At 65.9% G+C, this 17,698-nt stretch overlaps 1 protein-coding gene across 7 annotated transcripts in view; it reads left to right on the top strand.

The window, feature by feature from the left end:
* SLC12A7 (solute carrier family 12 member 7) overlaps positions 1–17,698 on the top strand; it is a 67,346-nt gene that overhangs the window by 20,496 nt on the left and 29,152 nt on the right. For 4 of the 7 annotated variants that reach the window (XM_057540505.1, XM_057540504.1, XM_057540501.1 and 1 more), the window contains exon 1: positions 3,611–3,808. The exons of 1 other annotated variant lie outside the window; for it this stretch is intronic. In XM_057540505.1, the coding sequence (XP_057396488.1) occupies positions 3,740–3,808 (69 nt within the window). In that variant the 5' untranslated portion in view covers positions 3,611–3,739. Of the gene's footprint in view, positions 1–3,610; positions 3,809–17,698 lie in introns of those variants that run through there. 2 more of the 7 variants (XM_057540506.1, XM_057540502.1) reach the window with 1 other exon arrangement.

Genomic DNA, 17,698 nt, shown 5'->3' with positions numbered 1-17,698 from the left:
TCACCCAAGTCCTCTCTGGCCTGTCCTGGGCCGTGTCCCACCTCCTCCCAGACCCGCTCTCTCTTTCCTGGTGGGAAGACCCCAGTCTCCGGCAGGAGACTCCCCGAGACCAGTCATGCCCAGAGCGGCCTTCTTTGGCCCTGGCTGGTGATCGAGTTTGTCTGGTTGTCTGCACATTCCATGGGGTGACTGCCGAGAGTCCTGCTGGGTCTGGCCGGGTCGGCTCGCTGTTTCGCTTAGCTGGCCTGCTCTCCTTCCCTGCGGTTTTTGGAAAGCTCTTTGCAAAATCCTCAGGTTACAGGGAAAGGTTTCTCAGCGTGGGGGCTTCTCTCTTTTGTCAAGGGGCTCTGGGTCCTCCTGGTGGAACTCGGACAGGAACCGGCTTCCCAGAGCTGTCCCCCCCAACCCCTACCCCCCCACCCCACCCATCCCCCACTCCATCCCCCATCCCCTACCCCACCCCCATCCCCCATCCCCCTACCCCCCATCCCCCACCCATCCCCTACCCCCATCCCCCACTCCATCCCCCATCCCCCTACCTCACCCCTATGAGGTGCCCCAGACGGCCCGGTGGGGTCTCCCAGAGTGTGGACCTTACAACTGGATCCCTGCCCTCTAGTGCTCAGGCCCTGTGCTTTCTGAACTGTGTATTCTTTTAACGTCACTTCCTTTCCTCCGCCCAGCAAGGTCTCTGGGGGGGAGGGGGGTTTGCTGGTGGGGGGTCCCACCTGCACGTCTTCAGATGCCACCAGACAGGGACTTTTCGGGGAGGTGCTGCCCGCTCCTGTGTGTGCACCCCGATCCCGGAGGTGGAGGGGCAGGGTGGGCGAGCCTGGGGCATCCTGGCACCAAGAGTGGGCCACCCAGCCACCAGGCACATGACGTCCTGAGCTGGGGACAGGCAGAGCGGGGCCAGCTGGTGGCAGGAGGACATGGAGGGTGTGGAGACCGAGTTTCAAGATACGGCTGCGTGTCACTTAGAAACAAGGAACTTCTGTTTGTTTGTTTTGTTGTTTTAATTGAAGTCTAGTTGATTTACAAACTTGTGTGAACTTCAGGCGTACAGCAAAGTGATTCAGTTACACATATCTATATTCTTTTTCAGACTCTTTTCCATTAAAGTTTATTACAAGATAGTGAGTATACTTCCTTGTACTATACAGGAGGTCCTTGTCATGTATGTATTTTACGTGTAGTGAAACAAGGAACTTTATTTACCTAGAATTATAAAATTATTTTATTTTGAAAAATTCCAAACTTACAGAAAAGCACAAGAATAGTGCGAGAACCCACACTCGCTCCAGTGATGTCCTTGACATCTGCCCTTGCCGTCCCATCCACCCCTTCAGCCCTTTCACCTGCTGAGGGCTGGGTTTCCTTTGCTTCTCAGGTGACAATGACGTGATTCAGGAGCCAGGCCATTGTTATGCAGAACCCAGAGCCAGTTAGGTCCTGGGTAGGTGGCCTCGCCGCAGGGCTGCAGGGCTTCTGCGTGGGTGGGCCTTGGGTAAGCACAGCCAGAGCCTGGGGTGGGGGGGCCTGGACTTGGGGCCACAGAGGGTGTCACAGTGGGGAGCTGGATGCAGGGTCACCTACAAAGGCTTCTGCAAGCTCAGCACTGACTGCCACCGCAAGTTACTGCCACCTGTGGGGGGCAGTGGGGGTTGAGGTTTCATCGGCAGAGCCCCGAGGGCAGGGGGGCTGCCAGGCTCCTCACAGACCGGGGGTCTCAGCTCTGTCCAGCTGTGTTGGTGACCACGGGAGCGCATCAGCAAGTCCAGCCCCTTCGTTTTGCAGATGAGGAGACCGAGGCCAGAGGCCAAGGGTCGTAGGCAGGGGCTGGCAGGGCATCTCCTTTCCTGTTCAGAGCCTGTGTTTGGTCCTCAGACTTCGCCGCCCAAGGTTCAGCTGCAGCCTTATCTTTCCGGGCTGGGCCTTGCTGTCCGGGAGGGTGTGCGGGGCCGGGTCGCGTGCGCAGAGGGCCCCACATTCAGGGAAGAGGCCACAGCCCCGCTCTGAGCCACCGCATGGGGGGCAGACACGGGGTCCTTGTGGGTGACATCAGGGAGAGGGTCTGTGCTCCGCCACCCCCTTCAGCGCCACATCCATCGGGTTGCCGGGCGACACTCCCATCTTCCCCAGGGAGCTGGTCCCTCCCCGGAACCCGCTCCAGTGCCTGGACATCTGGAAACGCTCCTGTCCTTTGTGGGCGGCCCTTTCCCCACCTTCCACGCTGCTGACCTGGAGAGCCGCTGACGCCACCCAGCACCATCGCAGCCCTGATCTCTGCCGTCTGACACTGCTGCCCCTTCCACGGGCCTGCAGATCTCCCCTCGGCCCAGGGTGGTCTGTGACCATGGCCCAGGCCAAGGGCACCCCCGCCTCAGGAGGCTGGTGCTGCTGCTGCTGGGTGGGGCTGTTGACAGGGGAGCATTCCCGGGGGTCCCAGGCCCTCCTTCTGCCAGGACCCCGGGACAGAGGTGGGAGCCTGGGCCACCCTGCCTGCTTCTCTTGTCTTCTCTTGGAAGTGGCTTTTCGGATTTTGGTTTTCTGTGCGTTGGTTGTTGACGAGAACACAGTGCAGGGGAATGCGGATCCCTTCGATCCCTGCCCAGAGATATGCGCGGCCTCCCCTGCCTTCAGGCCCATAGAAACTCACATGCACTTTCAAACAGGATCAGAGTGTCTGATTATTCTGCTGCAGTATGTCGTGACCATTTTTGCCCACACCACCTATATTTATGCCTTATTTTTGTAAAACTGTTTTGGGGTGATTCATTGCACCTAAATGCTACAACTTTTCGGGCTAATTTCTCTTTGATGGACGTTTGGACACAGATTTCCTGTGTCTTTAAGAAACTACCAGGTGATGGCAGGTTACAAGGCAGGTGGCATCCTGGTGAGTGCCTGGCTCGGGCCTGGAGTCCCACCTTGTGCCTTCCCTGATCTGGCCTGCAAGCTTCCCTTCCCCGGGGGCCTCCCCAGACAGAACCTAGTGGGGTGGGGGCAGGGGAGGTCTGCCCCGAGCCGGCAGGGATGGGCCTGGGGTCCCCGGTGGGCGGGGTCCTGTCGCAGAGCCCTGGTGACTTGTGGCTACACGGTTGTGTCCGTTGTGGACCGGGCGCCCTGCTAACCGTGGCTCCCTTCAGCTGGAAGCGCTTCCCTAAACGAAGCGCTCGGTGAGCCTCAGTCAGGCAAGGGGGAGGGGAGGGGAGACCAGACCTCGGGCGGGGTGGACAGTCCCACTCTCGGGGTGAGGGGGACAGTGAGGGCGGAGCGGGGTACAGTTGCGGGCAGGGGGATGGCCGTAAGGGCGGGAGCAAGGGGGCCAGACCGGCCAGAGGCCTGCTTGGGGCAGTGGGGGAGCGGGCCGTGCAGGGACCGAAAGTCAGCCGCTGTGGGCGGGGCGGCACTGGGGGTCTGGGGGCGCGGGCAGCGCCCGGGCGCAGGCTGGGGGACCGTCCTCAGCGGAAGCAGCCCCGCCCCGGCCCATGGAGCGCAAACTTTTCCAGGGCTCGCGGGGAAAGCCAGGTGCGGTCACGTGGGGCGGGGCGGGGCGGGGGCGGACCGCGCTGACCCCGCCCCTGCGCCCTAGTCCGGCCTCGTCGGCGGGAGCGGGCGGAGCTGCGCCGGGGCGTTCGGAGTGGCCGGGGCGCGCGGAGTGGCCGGAGCGCCAGGCGAGCCATGCCCACCAACTTCACCGTGGTGCCTGTGGAGGCGCGGGCGGACGGCGGCCAGGATGAGGGTCCTGAACAGACCGAGGCGCCGGGCCCCCCCGAGGGCGGTGAGCCCAACTGCCCGAGCCCGGGTGAGGGCGGCCGCACCTGCCCGCGGGACAAAGGCGGAGGCCGGGCTGCGCGGGGCTGGCGGCCGGGGGGAAGGAGAGTGGAGGGGAGGGGAGGGAGGATCGGGAGGAGGGGGCGGCCCTGGAGGGAGGGGGTGGGAGGCCGCGGCGGAGGGGGTGGCACGGGTGGCAGGGAGGGGAGGGCGACCCGGGCCGGGACGTCGCCCGAGGAAGGGGTGTGGGGCTGCTCTCCGCTCCTCCTCCCCCTGATTCCCGGCCGGCGCCTTCCGCTCACTCCGCACTAGTTTCCACCGCTTTGCCTGCTTCTGTGGTTCCCGTCTCACCGCCCCCCACTCCTGCCTGACGAGCCCCCTCTCCAAGCTTAGTGGTGGAGGCACTGGGCGAGGGTTTCAGGGGCGGTGGGCCCTCCTCTGCTGCGCCCCCATGGTCCCCCCCCCGGGGCCTAGGAAGCACCTTTCTCCCACTTGGGGTGGGCCCCTGGGGAGGTGTGAGACGCCCTGGGTAGCTATGGAGACCGAGGAGGGGCTCTTCCTCCGAGAGTTCCCAGGCCCCCCAGGCCCGGTGACCCGGTGGGGTCCCCACCCGTGGTAAGGCTCCTGGGGCAGGAGCGCCTGGCTCTTTCCTTCCCAGCCACCTCTGCTTTGCTCGTCTCCGCTCTTGCGCGGTGGGGTAAAGGGCCGCCGGTCACATAAGCCCGGCTGACCCGGGTCAGGCCCACGCTCTGTGGGGTCTTGAGCAGGAAGGAGTGCAGGTCCCTGCCGGGGCGGAGGAGGGGAGCTGTACTCAGGCTGAGGGTCCTCCTTGCCCACTTCGCTTCTGGAATCAGGTCTCTGGCACTTTCACTTTCTCTTGGTGCGGGGGCATCCCCAGGCCTGTTCCTCCATTATCTGGGCTCTAGGCCCGGGCTTCTCTGCAGCTGATAGGTTGATCACCCTGAGTCCGCTGCTTCATCTGGGGCTCAGCGCCCCTCTAGAAATGGAGGGTCACTCTGCAGCGTTGGGGAAGAGGTGTCCTGCTCCAGGCAGGAAAGAGGGCGAGGTCAGTGGAGGCCACAGGTCTTGGCGCCTGGAGGCCGGGCACCCCTTGGAGGCAGCACGCTGTCCTAGTGGGCAGGGGCGGGTCGGCAGGGTCCCGCCCCGTCCCTCGGGTGCCCGCCAGCTTTCCTCTGCACGTGGGTGTGGGTGTGGGACTGGGCACGGCTGCCGACGACTTGGAGGCTGAAACCAGGCCGGACTTGAAGGCAGAGTCCGTAAGCCCAGCCTTTCTCTCACTGCGGCTCTGACTAGCACATCCCGGTGTGGCCTTTCTGGGTGAGCGGCGTTTCACCGGCCACCAGGAGCCATCGTGTCCTCGGGGACCCTCAGCCTTTCCGGGTGTGCGGGCCCCTGCCTGCTGGCTCCTTCTCGGACGGGCCTCGGTGGCTCTCTGTAAGCTAGGTGCCCCTGGGCCTGCGCTCAGGGCTGCCAGGAGGGCCGTGGTGTCGCCTGCCCGGCTGACCTCGAGCCCCCAGCCCGCCCTCAGTCCAAGGCTCTTGCTTTCTCAGCCGTAATCCCACTTCATTCTCTCTCCCGGCTCGTCTAGAACCCCCTTTGCCTGTGTGCTCTCAGAGGCAGGAGCACAGGCAAATGCTAAGTGTGGGCGTCCTGCATGCTTTTCAACAAACCCTCTAGGGTCTGAGCTGCACCTGTGACGCTTAGATGAGTTGGCACAGAACTTCACCCTGGGAACCCCGTGTTCTTCACTCGTCCTCATGTTCCCTTAGAGGGACAGCCGCAGAAGACCTTGGGGAGCTGGGCGGAGCCCCCTATGGGGTCACAGGCAGGCGTGCTGTTGCCTTTCGGGGTCTGCTCGGCTAGGTTCTGAGTTTTAACGCAAGCCGTCAGACCAGTCGGTGCCCAGAGAGGCCCTGTGATGGGCACCGCGTCGCCAGCGTGACGGGGGAGGCTGGGAAGCAGCCTCACGCGCTGCTCAGTGGTGGGACAGTCCTGCGGGAGCCGGAACCGCTGGCTGGAGCCCCTTTGAAGACCCGCGTGCGGGGCCCTTGCCCTGTGGTCCAGCTTGTGGCCACACCTGCTTGTCGCAGAGTCACTGAAGTTCCTTCCTGACTCTGTGGCTGGCCTTTGAACCTCCAGGGGGGCACCTGGCTTTCTGGGTGGGCCTCCCGGTGGTGCTGGTGAAGCAGGTTTGGGGATACCCTCCCGAGGTGTACCCGGGGCTGTCGTGGAAATAGGGAGCGTGGGACGCCAGGGCGAGGGTGGGAGGGAGGTGAGGAGGGGCCAGCGCTCACGTCTGCAGGCCCACCTGGCTGACCCAGAGCTTGGTGGGGCCAGCCTTGGTTGTGCCCGGCCTGAGGCTGAGGGCCTAGTCGGTGAGCCTGTGACACGGGGCGGCCGCCTGGGCTGCCGCTGGTCCCTGCGTCCAGGCTGGGCCTGCCGGGGAGCCCTGTTGTCAGCCTGTGAAGCCGGGGCCCGTTTCCTGGCTGTCGGAGGCTCTGGGCCTTCATCAGGGTGCAGTGGCCGATACCAAGTGTTGACCTTGAACTGCCCCTGCTGTTTTGACCTTGGCTGTGTCCGGTCGGCAGGCCCACAGTTGGTGCTTTAGAGCCGGGACGGTGGCCTGCGGGCGGTGAGGTGGGGGTGTCCACGTGCACCCCCAGAGGGGTGGCCCCGACCCCACTGCCCCCCACCGCAGGGCCCGTGGGCTGGGCCCTGGAGGTCCACTGTCCCTGCCGGTCTCCTGCCCGTTCCTCCCCGGGAGCTGCCCTCAGCTCCGCTGGGGCTTCCTCTTCCTTTCTTGTTCCTCTTTTTGGATTCCTTTCCCGTGATTTCATGCTCTGCCGCTCAGGTCCTGTGGGTCACGCGGGGGTCTGCTCTTGCCCCCTGTGAAGGGGACCCGCGCCCCCAGCCACTGACCCAGGCAGCTCTGGGAGCGTCACCTTTGTCCTGCGGGGCTCGGGGTCACAGGGAGCAGGCTGTGTGCCGATGCGTGTGCCCGCTGCCCTCGAGGGGCTGCTGCCGCTGGGATGGCCAGAGCACAAGGCCGGGGCCCTGGGCGTTGGGACGTGAGCGCGGCCGGAGAGTGGGCCCAAGACAAAGCCTTGAGGTTGTGTCCTGCTGGGCCGAGGCCGCGGAGCATTGCTCCGTCACTGGGTCCAGGAAGGAAGGGATGCGTCATGCTGGCGCGGGGGACGCCTGAGCAGGAAGGGCAGGCGGTGCAGGCTGTCCGAAGGGCTGACCCCTGAAAATCGGTTGAACCTCATCCACCGAGGGAAGAGTGGCCGGTGCTGTGTGTCTCCCGGTCCCCCGGGGCGCCAGGGGGAGAAGGGGTCCTCCGTTCTCCAGCAGCGCACAGGGCATCACCAACCAGCGGGCCCCGCCAAGTGCTGGGGCAGCAGGGAATTCCACTGCCCCCCAGCCCCCAAGAGGCGCCGGGCAGAGAGGCAGTTAACACGCCCCAGGACGCGCGGCGTGGTGGCGCCTCCACACGCAAGCCCTGCTGGCCTCGGGGGCCCCCTGCTGGCCTCGGGGGCCCCCTGCTGGCCTCGGGGGCCTCTGCTGGCCTCGGGGGTCCCCTGCTGGCCTCGGGGGCCTCTGCTGGCCTCGGGGGCCCCCTGCTGGCCTCGGGGGCCTCTGCTGGCCTCGGGGGCCCTCTGCTGGCCTCGGGGGCCTCTGCTGGCCTCGGGGGTCCCCTGCTGGCCTCGGGGGCCTCTGCTGGCCTCGGGGGCCCCCTGCTGGCCTCGGGGGCCTCTGCTGGCCTCGGGGGTCCCCTGCTGGCCTCGGGGGCCTCTGCTGGCCTCGGGGGCCCTCTGCTTGCCTAGCAGAGAGCCCAGCCAAGGCCACGGCTCCCCTCTGCCAGGGGCCGCCCGGGACACGCACGCCGGGCAGTCCTCCCGCCGCCCCCAGACACACGCGCACGCACACACACACACAACAGGACAGCCCCACCCCGGCCGGCTCCGTGCCGCCCTTCTGTGGAATCCCCCTGGGCCAGCTCAGCACCCCATGGCGTCAGACCCTGACTCATTGCCCCGAGGCGCCTGTCTCAGGCCGGGCTCACCCCGTCCCATCCCGGGGGCTGCATTTGAGGGAGCTGAATTTCTGGGGACAGGCTGCTGCTGGTCCTTGTTACCATCGGACAGCCTGCATCCCGCCGGTCCCCTCGTGCGGCCAGGCCCAACACAACCCAGGGACAGCCTCGGGCCCGAGTGCCCACGTCACTGGAGGTGGCGACACAAGCAGAGGATCTGTCTGCAGGGCCTGCCACTCTGCGCTTGAGGCCACAGCCACCTTATGAACGGAGGCAGGTGGGTTCACCTGGGCAGAGCAGCTCCCCGTGACGGGGCACCCACCGCACAGAGAGCGTGCAGCTCAGAGGCCCCCCGGGCTGGGCGGTCACACGGCCAGGGCATCAGAACCAGACGGCCCCGCAGCCCATGGTCTCCGCGTGGACCCCGTTATTTTCAAATAATTGATCCCACATGTCCCCTGCTTGGAGGTGGGCAGCGGGCTTACTCTCCGCTTGGTGGCGGGGGGGGGAATTCTCGCGGGGTCGTTGGAGGGGGGGTGTGCCTAGAGAGGGTGAGGGGCCTTGTGTGGGCCTAGAGCCAGTCAGGGCCAAGGTCACCCAGGGTCTTGATTTCCTGCAGCTCAGGGCATCACGGACCGAGCAGGGGGCAGCCGGGATGGCCAGAGGCGTCTGCCAGGTCGGAGCCAGTAGGCGAGGGGGCTGCCCTCGCTTGCCTGCCCCCGGGGAACCGGGCCGTGGAGGGAGGCTCTGCCCAGCAGGCCTGCGGCCACGGCCCTGAGCAGACCTGAGCAGGTCCTGGCACCTGACCAGGTGGCTGCGGGGTTGGCCCGGGCTCCTGCCCTGGGCGATGGGTGGCCTTGGGCCGGGGGTGCCTTCCCAGGGCCAGTGTCCTCGGGGCACAGCAGCGGGACTGTGGTTGGGCTCGGCGCGGAAATTGGAGGCACAGGCGGGTGGGAGGACGGTGCCGCTGGCTGGTCTCTGGGGGTCTCCCGTTCCCCCCGGAAGGGCCACACGTCGCTGGGCACGTGAGGCTGGAGGGCGGAGGCTGCCGTTTGGCCTAAGTGTTAACTGCCGTGCGTGCAGCCAGGTGCTTTTGGGGGCGCCCCTCTCGTAGTCACTTTGCAGCAGTGCTGCTTGCGGGGAGCAGGCGTGTGCAAGCCGCTCTGGGAGCGTGAGGCCGGCCAGCGTGGCGGTCTGGGGCCGTCCGGGGTCCCTTCTGGGGGACCCTGGGGCAGTGCCGCCCGGCACAGAGAGCAGAGCACAAAGGGTTACACCTTTCCTTTATGAGAAAGAGGGAACTCCCTCTTCAGAGCAGAGGTCTGGTCTGTGCAGATAAGCCTGCAGCTTCAGCAGGGCCAGCCGAAGAATGAGGCGCCCTGGCCCCCGGATCCATGGCCGCTCCTCCATCTGTGGCCCCTGGCGCCGTGTCGGCCCTGGAGCCCCGTGCCGGGAGCGCTGGTGAGGGGCCCCGTCCCGGTGCCCCTGTGGCTGGGGGTGGGGGTTTGCGGGGCCGTGCTCCTGGCCGGGAAGGGGGTGAACTGTCGGTGCCAGGTCTTGCCTGGGGCCTTGTGCGTCTGCGTGGCCTCGCTGCCCGCGCCTCTGGCAAGGCCCTGGGGCCCTGGCCTGGGTTTGTTTCCTCTTTCTTTCCTCGGGCGGTTTCTCCTTGAGAACACGATCGGGGAGGAGGTGGACATTCTGTTTCTGAGCTTCGCGAGGCTTGGGTGGGCCCTGAGACCAGCTGCGAGTTTCCCGGGCTCAGGGTTGCTCTCGGGCAGAATCCCTGGCTCCGTGTGCCCGTGGCGCTGGGGTCTCTGCTGGGTGTTGGGCTCCTGGGCCTGCGTTTACTGCTCGCAGCGAGAGCTGCTTCCCGTCTGCCCAGCCTGCAGCCGAGCCTGTCTGGGCGTCCGCGTGGTCAGCATGTGCCTGTGGCCTGGCGCCGTCTGCGAGGCGGGGGCACCCCACGAGTCCACGTGAGCGGGGCGTCCCCCCAGGGAGATGGGGAGGCCTCGTGCGGGCCCCGCGCCGTCCTGGGGGTTCTCCTTGTGCCCGTCTCCCTCTCCTGGAGCCGGCCTGTCCCGGAGGCGGCCGTGTCCTGGGCCCCGTCTGGTCACAGCCCATGGGTCAGGCCTGGGTTCTCAGGGAGGCTCTCGGGACGGTCACTGGGGAGGGATCGTGTGGAGCCGAAATCAGAGTAGAGAAGCGCCAGATGGTTCTTGGGTTTCCTCTTCCCTCGGATGGAGGGTCTTGACCACAGCCAGACAGGAGCCTGCGTCGGTAACGGGAGCCGCCCCGGGAGGCTGGTGGGGCTCCCGGCGCCCACCTCCCGCCTTTGCCCCCGGCTGGGCCGGCCCTGCCGTCCTGAGCCCCTCCCCCCACCCCCAGGCTGGGGTCACGACCGCCAGTCCCCGGGGAGGGAGAGGTCGCATCAGCGGCAGACACCGGGGGGTGGCGCGGAGCCGGGTCCCCGAGCCCACCAGAGGCCCGCGCTGCCCAGGAGGGAGCACGTCCAGCCGGGGAGGGCAGGTCCTTTGGACGGACGGGAAGTCCCTGAAACACTCACTTTTCTGGAGAAGCAGCTCGCAGAGCCGTGCCCCGTGTGCCTATGTGTGCCTGCACACGTGTGTTAACGTGTGTGTCTGGCTGGTTCCTCTGTGTTCGTGCCTCTTAGTAGCCGAGAATCCCGGTACTTTCCTTGTTGTCTCGACCGTGCGAGCGTCAGGTTTAAGGAGAAGGAGCCAGAGGTGGTGTCTTTGGCCCGACCGCTGGGCCGAGGCCCTTGGTTGGAGCAGTGAACGCCGGGGCGGTGGCCGTGGCCTTGGTCCGGGCTGAAGGGCGGCTGTGTCCCTCCAGTGCCCCGAGCCTTCCTGAGTCCTTGTCTGTGAGCGCCCCGGTCCTCGGTGTCGCCCGGGAGAACCCTCACCTCGGGCTGCGGGGTGGTGGGGGCAGGGGGCACACCTGGGCCAGGGAGGCTCTTTCCCCTCGGCTGCACTGCCCGCTGCTGGTTTCGGCTTGGACCTGGTGTCACGGGGGGCGCCGGGGGCAGGGTGCTCCCAGAAGTGAGGGCTGTGTCGTTTCAGGAAGGCCTCGCAGAGGTGCTGTGACCCGGCCCTGCCCACCTCTCCAAGCGGACACCCGCCCCGCCCCGCCAGGTGCTGGGTTCCAGGTGCCAGGCGCACGTGCACAGCGGGTAGGGTAGGAGCCGGCCTGCCGCCGCCCGCGTGCCCGTGGTCCGTGGGCCTGGACGGTGCTGCTTCTGGCCCCAGGCAGCGGGGTTTGTGCTTGGTGGGGGCAGCTGGGGGCCGGGCGCACAGGGTCACCTGGCGAGGCCCTTGGGAAGTAGCATCTCTGGGCGTCTGGGCCTCCAGCCGGCAAGGTGCCCCCGCAGGCCACGCGTGAGGGTCGGGCAAGGGCCCCTGGAGGCCCGAGGGGCAGGGACGCATCCACCTCCTGCCCTCTCGGCTCTCGCCTGTGGGCAGGCGCTTCTCGCTCCAGAGGCCTGGGTGGGGGCCAGGCAGCCCTCCGGGAGAGGACGCTGGGAGGTGCCCCGGCAAGGGGCCGCGTCCAGCTGGCCGGGCCGTGGGTGGGTCCTGTCCTGTCAGTGTTTCCTCTGTCTTCGCCAGAGAACGGGTTTCTGTTTTAGCCAGAAACTTGCCGTGAAAGCACGGGAGTTCTCGGCCTCAAGCATTTCCTTTTTTTCTGGCTTGAACGCAGAACAGTTTCTTCTCAGGCTGTGCCCCTCGGGGAGTCCGCTGGCCCAGGTGGCCAGGCCACTGGATTTCAGATCCAGCATTGATCCTGGCTGCAAAGCACGGAGGGCAGGGGGCAAGGGCCAGAGGGCATTAGTTAACCCTGAGGGTCGTGGAACCTAAAAACTCCGTTCCAGCGCTGAACCCCTTGGAAGAGGATCCAGCCTCGGGGGCCGGCCAGTCGGACGCGCTGTTAGGTTGGCAGGTGGGACTGTCCTGCTGGAGGTGGCCCCGCGGCCCCAGGGGAGGACTGCGGGCCGCCCACTGCCCGTGCCTCGGTGCCGGCCCGGCCCAGCGGACCCTCGGGAACGCCCCTGGCTCTGAGCCTCAGAGGTCACTCTCCGCTCCTCCCCTGGGAGCTCTTCCGGAAGAGAAAGAGATGGTGGTAGAAATCCCAAACACCGGCCAGGGGAGGGAGGGTGGGGGGGAGGAGGGTGCCGGCGCACTGGGAGGGGGAGGGCTTGTGCGCAGAGGCTGCAGCGGGGCTGGCGGAGGCTGTGACCGCAGACGGAGGACGCTGCACTCGGGACCCTCAGCGGGGATGGGGCTCTGACCCGGTATCCACAGCAGACCACTGGGTCCGGGCCTGCCGGGCTCCGCTTTGCCCCTGAGCTGGCGCCCCCGTCCCGCCCGCCTCTCTGGCCTGGGCCGTCCCCTCCCGCCCCGAAGGCCCTGCTGCCCTGCTGCGTGCGCTCCTCTCCTGGTGGCTTCCTGTTCCCGCCCCCTCGTCCAGAGCACCGGCTCCCACGCTGTCCCTGGTGACCACCATGTTTACTCAGGTCCGGGTTAAGTTTGCATGTCGTGGAGCCGGAAACCGGGCATCAAAACGGCTGTGGGAGAAGCAGGTCGAGGACGGGTGGGAAGAGCAGAGGCCGCCTCGGCGGGGGCCGTGTGTCTCCGAGGGCCGGGCGCGCGGGCTGGTAGAGGCTGCTGTGCTCTGAGCCGCGTCAGGCCTGCACCGGACGGGGAGGGTCCGCATGGGTGTGTGGCCGGCGCTTGCGGGCGCGGGGGCTTCTCAGGACGCCCGTGATGACACAAGTCACAGGGCCTCATGCGAAGCTCGCTGCTGCCTCCCCTCACGGGGAGGAGGAGGGATGCCGTGCCCGCTTCGCCCCTTCCTGGCCGCGGTTGCTCCCCGGGCCTTGGGCTCTCACTGCCAGGCACCCGCTGTCCCGCCCGTTTCTGGGAGGGCTCCTCGGTGGTCTTGGGCCGAGGCTGGTCTGCAGCTCTGGGTCCTGGGCCTGGTCCGGTCCGGCCTTGCTGGCCAGTCATCCTGGGAGCCCCGGCCAGGATGCCGCCCCGGCCTCTGGGGGCGGTGGGCTTGGTGTGCCGTGTTCAGAAGGTGCTGCAGGTTCCTGGAACTTTCTTTAGAAGCTGGAGGGAGACCAGCAGGTGGGTGGACACTAAGGCCTGGCTGGGCCGCACTGGGAGTCACCCCTGAAGCGCTGGCTTCCTCGGGCTCCTCGGGCCTGGCGGGCGCGGGGGGCGCCAGGAGCACGGGAGGGGCTTTAAACAGGCCACTCCTAGGCTGTGATGGTGCCTCAGAGCGTCCTAGTTTTTGTGACCTGGACAGTTCTGAGGGGTGCTGGCCAGGTGTGTTGCAGGTGTTCCCGACTGGCATCCGTCTGATGGTTTTCTCGCGGCTCGGCGAGGTGTGGGTTTAACGGGAGGCCCCGGAGGGAGCGTGAATTCTCACCGGCACGCAAGGTGCCACCGTCACCGGGGCTCAGCACTGGGGTATCCGTCAGGTTCTGCCGTGAAGCCCCTCTTTTCCGCTTTCCGTACTTCGTCTGTGGGAAACGAGTCATCAGGTGCCGCAACCCTTCCCCAGCCTTTGGAACGAGTGGATCCTGGCTTTGTGGGCGCCTCCTTTTCAGCCAGCGCCCAGGTACCGCTCTGTCCTCCTACTCAGCCTGCCCCGACTTGGGGGGTGGGGGGACTTGGGGGGCAGGGGGACGGAGGGGTTGCCCGCGCTGCAGGGGGGGCCAGTAGATATACGTTTTAAAGGCTTAAAAAGGTTAGTTATAGCACATGGCTGCTGTGTCCTAGAAAAGCAAAACTCGGGTGTGAGTGGACGTCGGCAGTCCAGAGCTGGTGGTGCAGCCAGAGGCCAAGGGGCCGGCACTCGGGCCATGTGATGCCTGCCCGCGGCTCCCGGGGTGTTTGAACTCACCAGCTGTGAGCTGGGTGGGGGGGTCACCTGTCCCAGGCTGCAGACTCTCTGACGGGCAGCTCTGCGCGCATACAGGCGCCCGCCCTCCCGATGCCGGTGTGTGGGGCGGTGCTGTGGGCGTGTCCTGCGTGTTCGTCAGCTGTTTCTGTGCGGCCCCCCCAGTTCCCTCCTGTCCCCTCGGGTCCCGGGCACCTTCGGCCCTTCTTGTGCTGCGTCCACAGCGTGGCCGTTCTCGGGCGTCCCCAGCACGCGGGTACTCCCGCCGGTTGGACGTGTCCCGGCCACGGTGTCCCATGGGGAGGAGTGTGATGAGATTCTGAGCTTTGTTGGTTCCACGTGGGTTTACTGGCCGAAGGATCCTTGTTTTAAAACTGAATCAGCCCCCTTCCTCGGTGACGAGAGGGGTGAGTTGCGTGCGAGGTGGCTGGGCTCTGAGGGACCTCCCGGCCTGGCAGGGCCTCCCCGCCCACTGCGCCCGCCCGACTGGACGCTAGGGGTCCAGGGGTCCCGGGCTTGCGGGGGCTGTGACCTTGGACCACGTCAGGCTGTGATCTCTGCGCGGTGAGCCCACCGGCGGCCCCTGCCGCGTGAAACGAGCAGGCCGAAAGCCCCGTCTGTGCGCGAGGCGGGGAGCCAGCTCTGGTGGGGGGTGGGGTGGTGTTAATCGCGTGGCCTCCAGGCCGTTTCTGTGACTACACATCTGACGGCCCAGACCGGCCCGTCCGTTAGAGCAGGTGAACGAGGCCCCGAGCGCTCCTGCCCGGAGACAGCAGGTGTGGATCCTGCCCTCCCGGCCGGCGTGGCCCAGGACACCTGACCGTCGGTGGGACCCCTCCCACACGGCCTGGCAGCCACCGCTGCGCAGCGAGGGCGCCCGGTGACCTCGGGGGACCCGCCCCAGGAGGACGGAGGCGGCGGGGCCGGTGAGGCGGGCCCTGCGCCCCGGGATCCCCTCTGCTCGGGCTTGTCCTGGGTCCTCATCGTCGTGAACAAGGAGAGTCCGCAGCGGGCGCAAGCCCAGGTGAGGGGCTTCGTCCCCGAAACATGGGGGGAGGGTCTCAGCCAGAGGAGGACCCCTGCCCTCCAGAGCCGCGACCGGGCCTGGCAGGGTCGTGCCGAGTGCCATCAGAGTCCCGGCGGAGGCGGGAGGGGTGTCCACCCAGAGCCTGAGGCCTTCAGAGCCCCCAGCGTGTACCAAGGGCTCAGGCCCCGGGGGGGGTGTGTACCAGATTCCTTTGTGAAGACTTGAGTTGTAACCTGCTCCGCCCTTGAAAAATAAAAACTGAGATTTGAGTGTTCTCCAGAGCTGAAGGCAATTATGGGGATTTTAGGGCTCACCCGGGTAGCTTGTGATGGTTTTGCATCTTGTGGGATGGGATCGCAGGTGTGTCCCTCAGGTAGAAGCGTTTGATTTTTAACCAAGAGTCTCGGCTCCAGCAGGTCGAGGAAGAGATGGCTGCCCGAGGCTCCTACGTGAGCCTCTTCTTTCCGCTGGGTCCCCCAGCGCTTTGGAAAGCTCGCTCGAGGGCTGCCTTCTCAGAAACGAAGGGAAACGTGTTCTCGTTAAAGGATTAGCGATTAAGACGCTGGTTTACGACGGATAAGGAGACTCACTGTTGGCCGTAACCTCTGGTGTGGGCGGTGCAGCCCCCAAACCAGGGGGGTCGGGGGGTGGGGGGGGACTTACGGAGATGCTGGGGCGTGTGCTGTTCCTCCTGTGCGTTTTGTGTGCGTTCCCCCGTTCTCTGTGCTCGCTCTGTGTGCTAATTCTCGTTATAAGCAGCGAGATGCAAGACCAGAGCCTCACAGCCTGACAGCCCAGTCCTGGCCGTCCCCGGGCTCCTGTGCACACGTGCCCAGCACACGTGTCCCCACGGGGCGGGCCATCCTGGCCTTTGTGGGGCGTTCACGGCACCGTTTCCCACTCCCCGGTCTCCGCGGTCGTCCTGTGTGTAAATAAGCCGCTAACGTCCACCTGCCTCGAATCAGTTGATCCTGGTGGTCTCCCCGGGCCCCCTCGCCCAGGCACTTCTCGCCCACTCTGCTCCTTTCCAATCCTCGGTTCCGGGCCGCCCCCAGCGCCCGTCACGGCGGATGGGCCCGCTGCCTCAGCTCCTGTTTGAGGTCGTGGTCTCACTTTCCCAGCCACCAGGAACATCAGACGCTCCAAGAAAGATGTCGTCTCTGTGTATGGAACGCGGTTGCAGGTGCCCATCCGCCCCGTGCCCGGTGGGCATTCAGACAGACCCTCCAGAGCCCCCTGGACCAGGCTGTGCTTCCCGGGCGGGGGCGGCAGGGGCACCTGGGCAGCTGGGCCTGAGCTGAGTGGAGGCTCTGTCCATGGTGGCCGCCTCTCCCTGGACGAGAAACACGAGACCCGGGAGCCACGAATTTGTCCAAGGTTGGGGCAGAGGGAGAACCCAACACCCCTCCCGGGGTGGCCGGCACCCTGGCCTGCGTGGCTGAAGCCTGTTGACCGGGACAGGGCCGGCCTGCGTGTCCTCCAGAGTCTGGTCTGCAGAGAGCTCTTCACAGCTTCCGTTTACGCCAGAAACCCAGTCGGAAACGCTTGTGTCTCGTTACCAGAAGCAGGATTGTCACCACCAGAAAAATGCAGTCATTATTCCCAGGAAGAGGATGCTGAGCAGGAGCCCGCCTGAGGCCGGAAGTGGGGAGAGAGGCCGGCGCTCTCCTGAGGCCGGAAGGAGGGAGAGAGGCCGGCGCTCTCCTGAGGCCGGAAGGAGGGAGAGAGGCCGGCGCTCTCCTGGAGACACCTGCGGAGCTGGGGGAGGGCGCTCAGGAGTGATTCCTCGTCTAATTGGATGTGGTGGTATTTTTTAAGCTTTGTTTTGACCCAGCTTCAGAACTCTGACTTCAGAAAACTTTCAAGGGCACAGGATCACGCGTCATCTGCCTGAGCATTGGTCCCACCTGCCTTATGCCTCTCCCCACCCTGCTCCCCCTTTTCACACGTTCCTTCCTGATTTGCTGAGAACAGGCAGCGGGTGTGATGCCCTTTGTGTGTTTCCTAAAACAAGCACATTTTCTCTCATGATCCATGTAGTACGGTCACCAAAATCAGGACGTTTTCATTGACTGAAGTCTTATTCAGATTTCACCGTCAGCCCAATAACGTCCTTTATGGAAAGAATCGGGCTGCTTCCATCTTCTTCCTCTTTCCAGAATGTTCCGGAGCTGGCCCGTGTCCTCCGAGGCCTCTGAAGAGGGCCGGTCCCTCCTTTGGTTTGCTTCAAGCTCCTCGTGCTGGAATCCGGGGACCCAAGCAGTCATGTTCTCTCCTGGGTGTTGGTCAGCCTGTGACCCTCGTGTTCACCTTGACCCTTGGTTCAGTGGGTGGTCGGCTCTTCCTGGCACTGCCCCTGCCCCATGGTGCTGAGCAGGTGGCTCGTGGGGCCGTGGTGGGGGGGGGGTCCTTGCCCCGTCCCCTCCAGGTGTCGCCCCTGGTCCCGGCATCTGCTGGTGGTTCCTGCACCAAGCAGTTCCCCGGCCACTGGCTTCCTCGGGCCTTCTGCTGCCCCCGAGCTGGTCACTGGGGCTCGGCAGTGAGGGACACAGGGTCCGTCCAGCAGGAGGGCAGGGCTCTGCCTGCCATGCGGCTTCCGCGGGCCAGACCCTGGGAACCTTCCGGGGAGGGGTCTGGGAGGCCTTGGTGGATGGGCGTGGAGCTGAGTGGGGTCTGTGGATTTCGGGGGACTGGACAGCTGAGTGGGGGGTGAGGGGCGATGCCTGGACCCCGGCGGCTCCCGAATTTGTGTCCGTTGTGAGGGGCAGGCGCGTAAGTTCACGGGGGATGGACTGTGGGCCCCCTTCCCTGTGCGTCTGGGCTTTGGTTTCCTTCTGGGGATTTGGGGGATTCCATCAGGAAGTCGGGCGTCACCCCTGACGGGACCTGGTGAGCAGGTGATTCCCCGCTAAGGTCATGCTCAG

Source organism: Balaenoptera acutorostrata, chromosome 2, assembly GCF_949987535.1.
Source record: "Balaenoptera acutorostrata chromosome 2, mBalAcu1.1, whole genome shotgun sequence".
In the NCBI taxonomy this organism is placed as follows: Eukaryota; Metazoa; Chordata; class Mammalia; order Artiodactyla; family Balaenopteridae; genus Balaenoptera; species Balaenoptera acutorostrata.
This window is presented reverse-complemented; position numbering and strand designations above follow the sequence as displayed.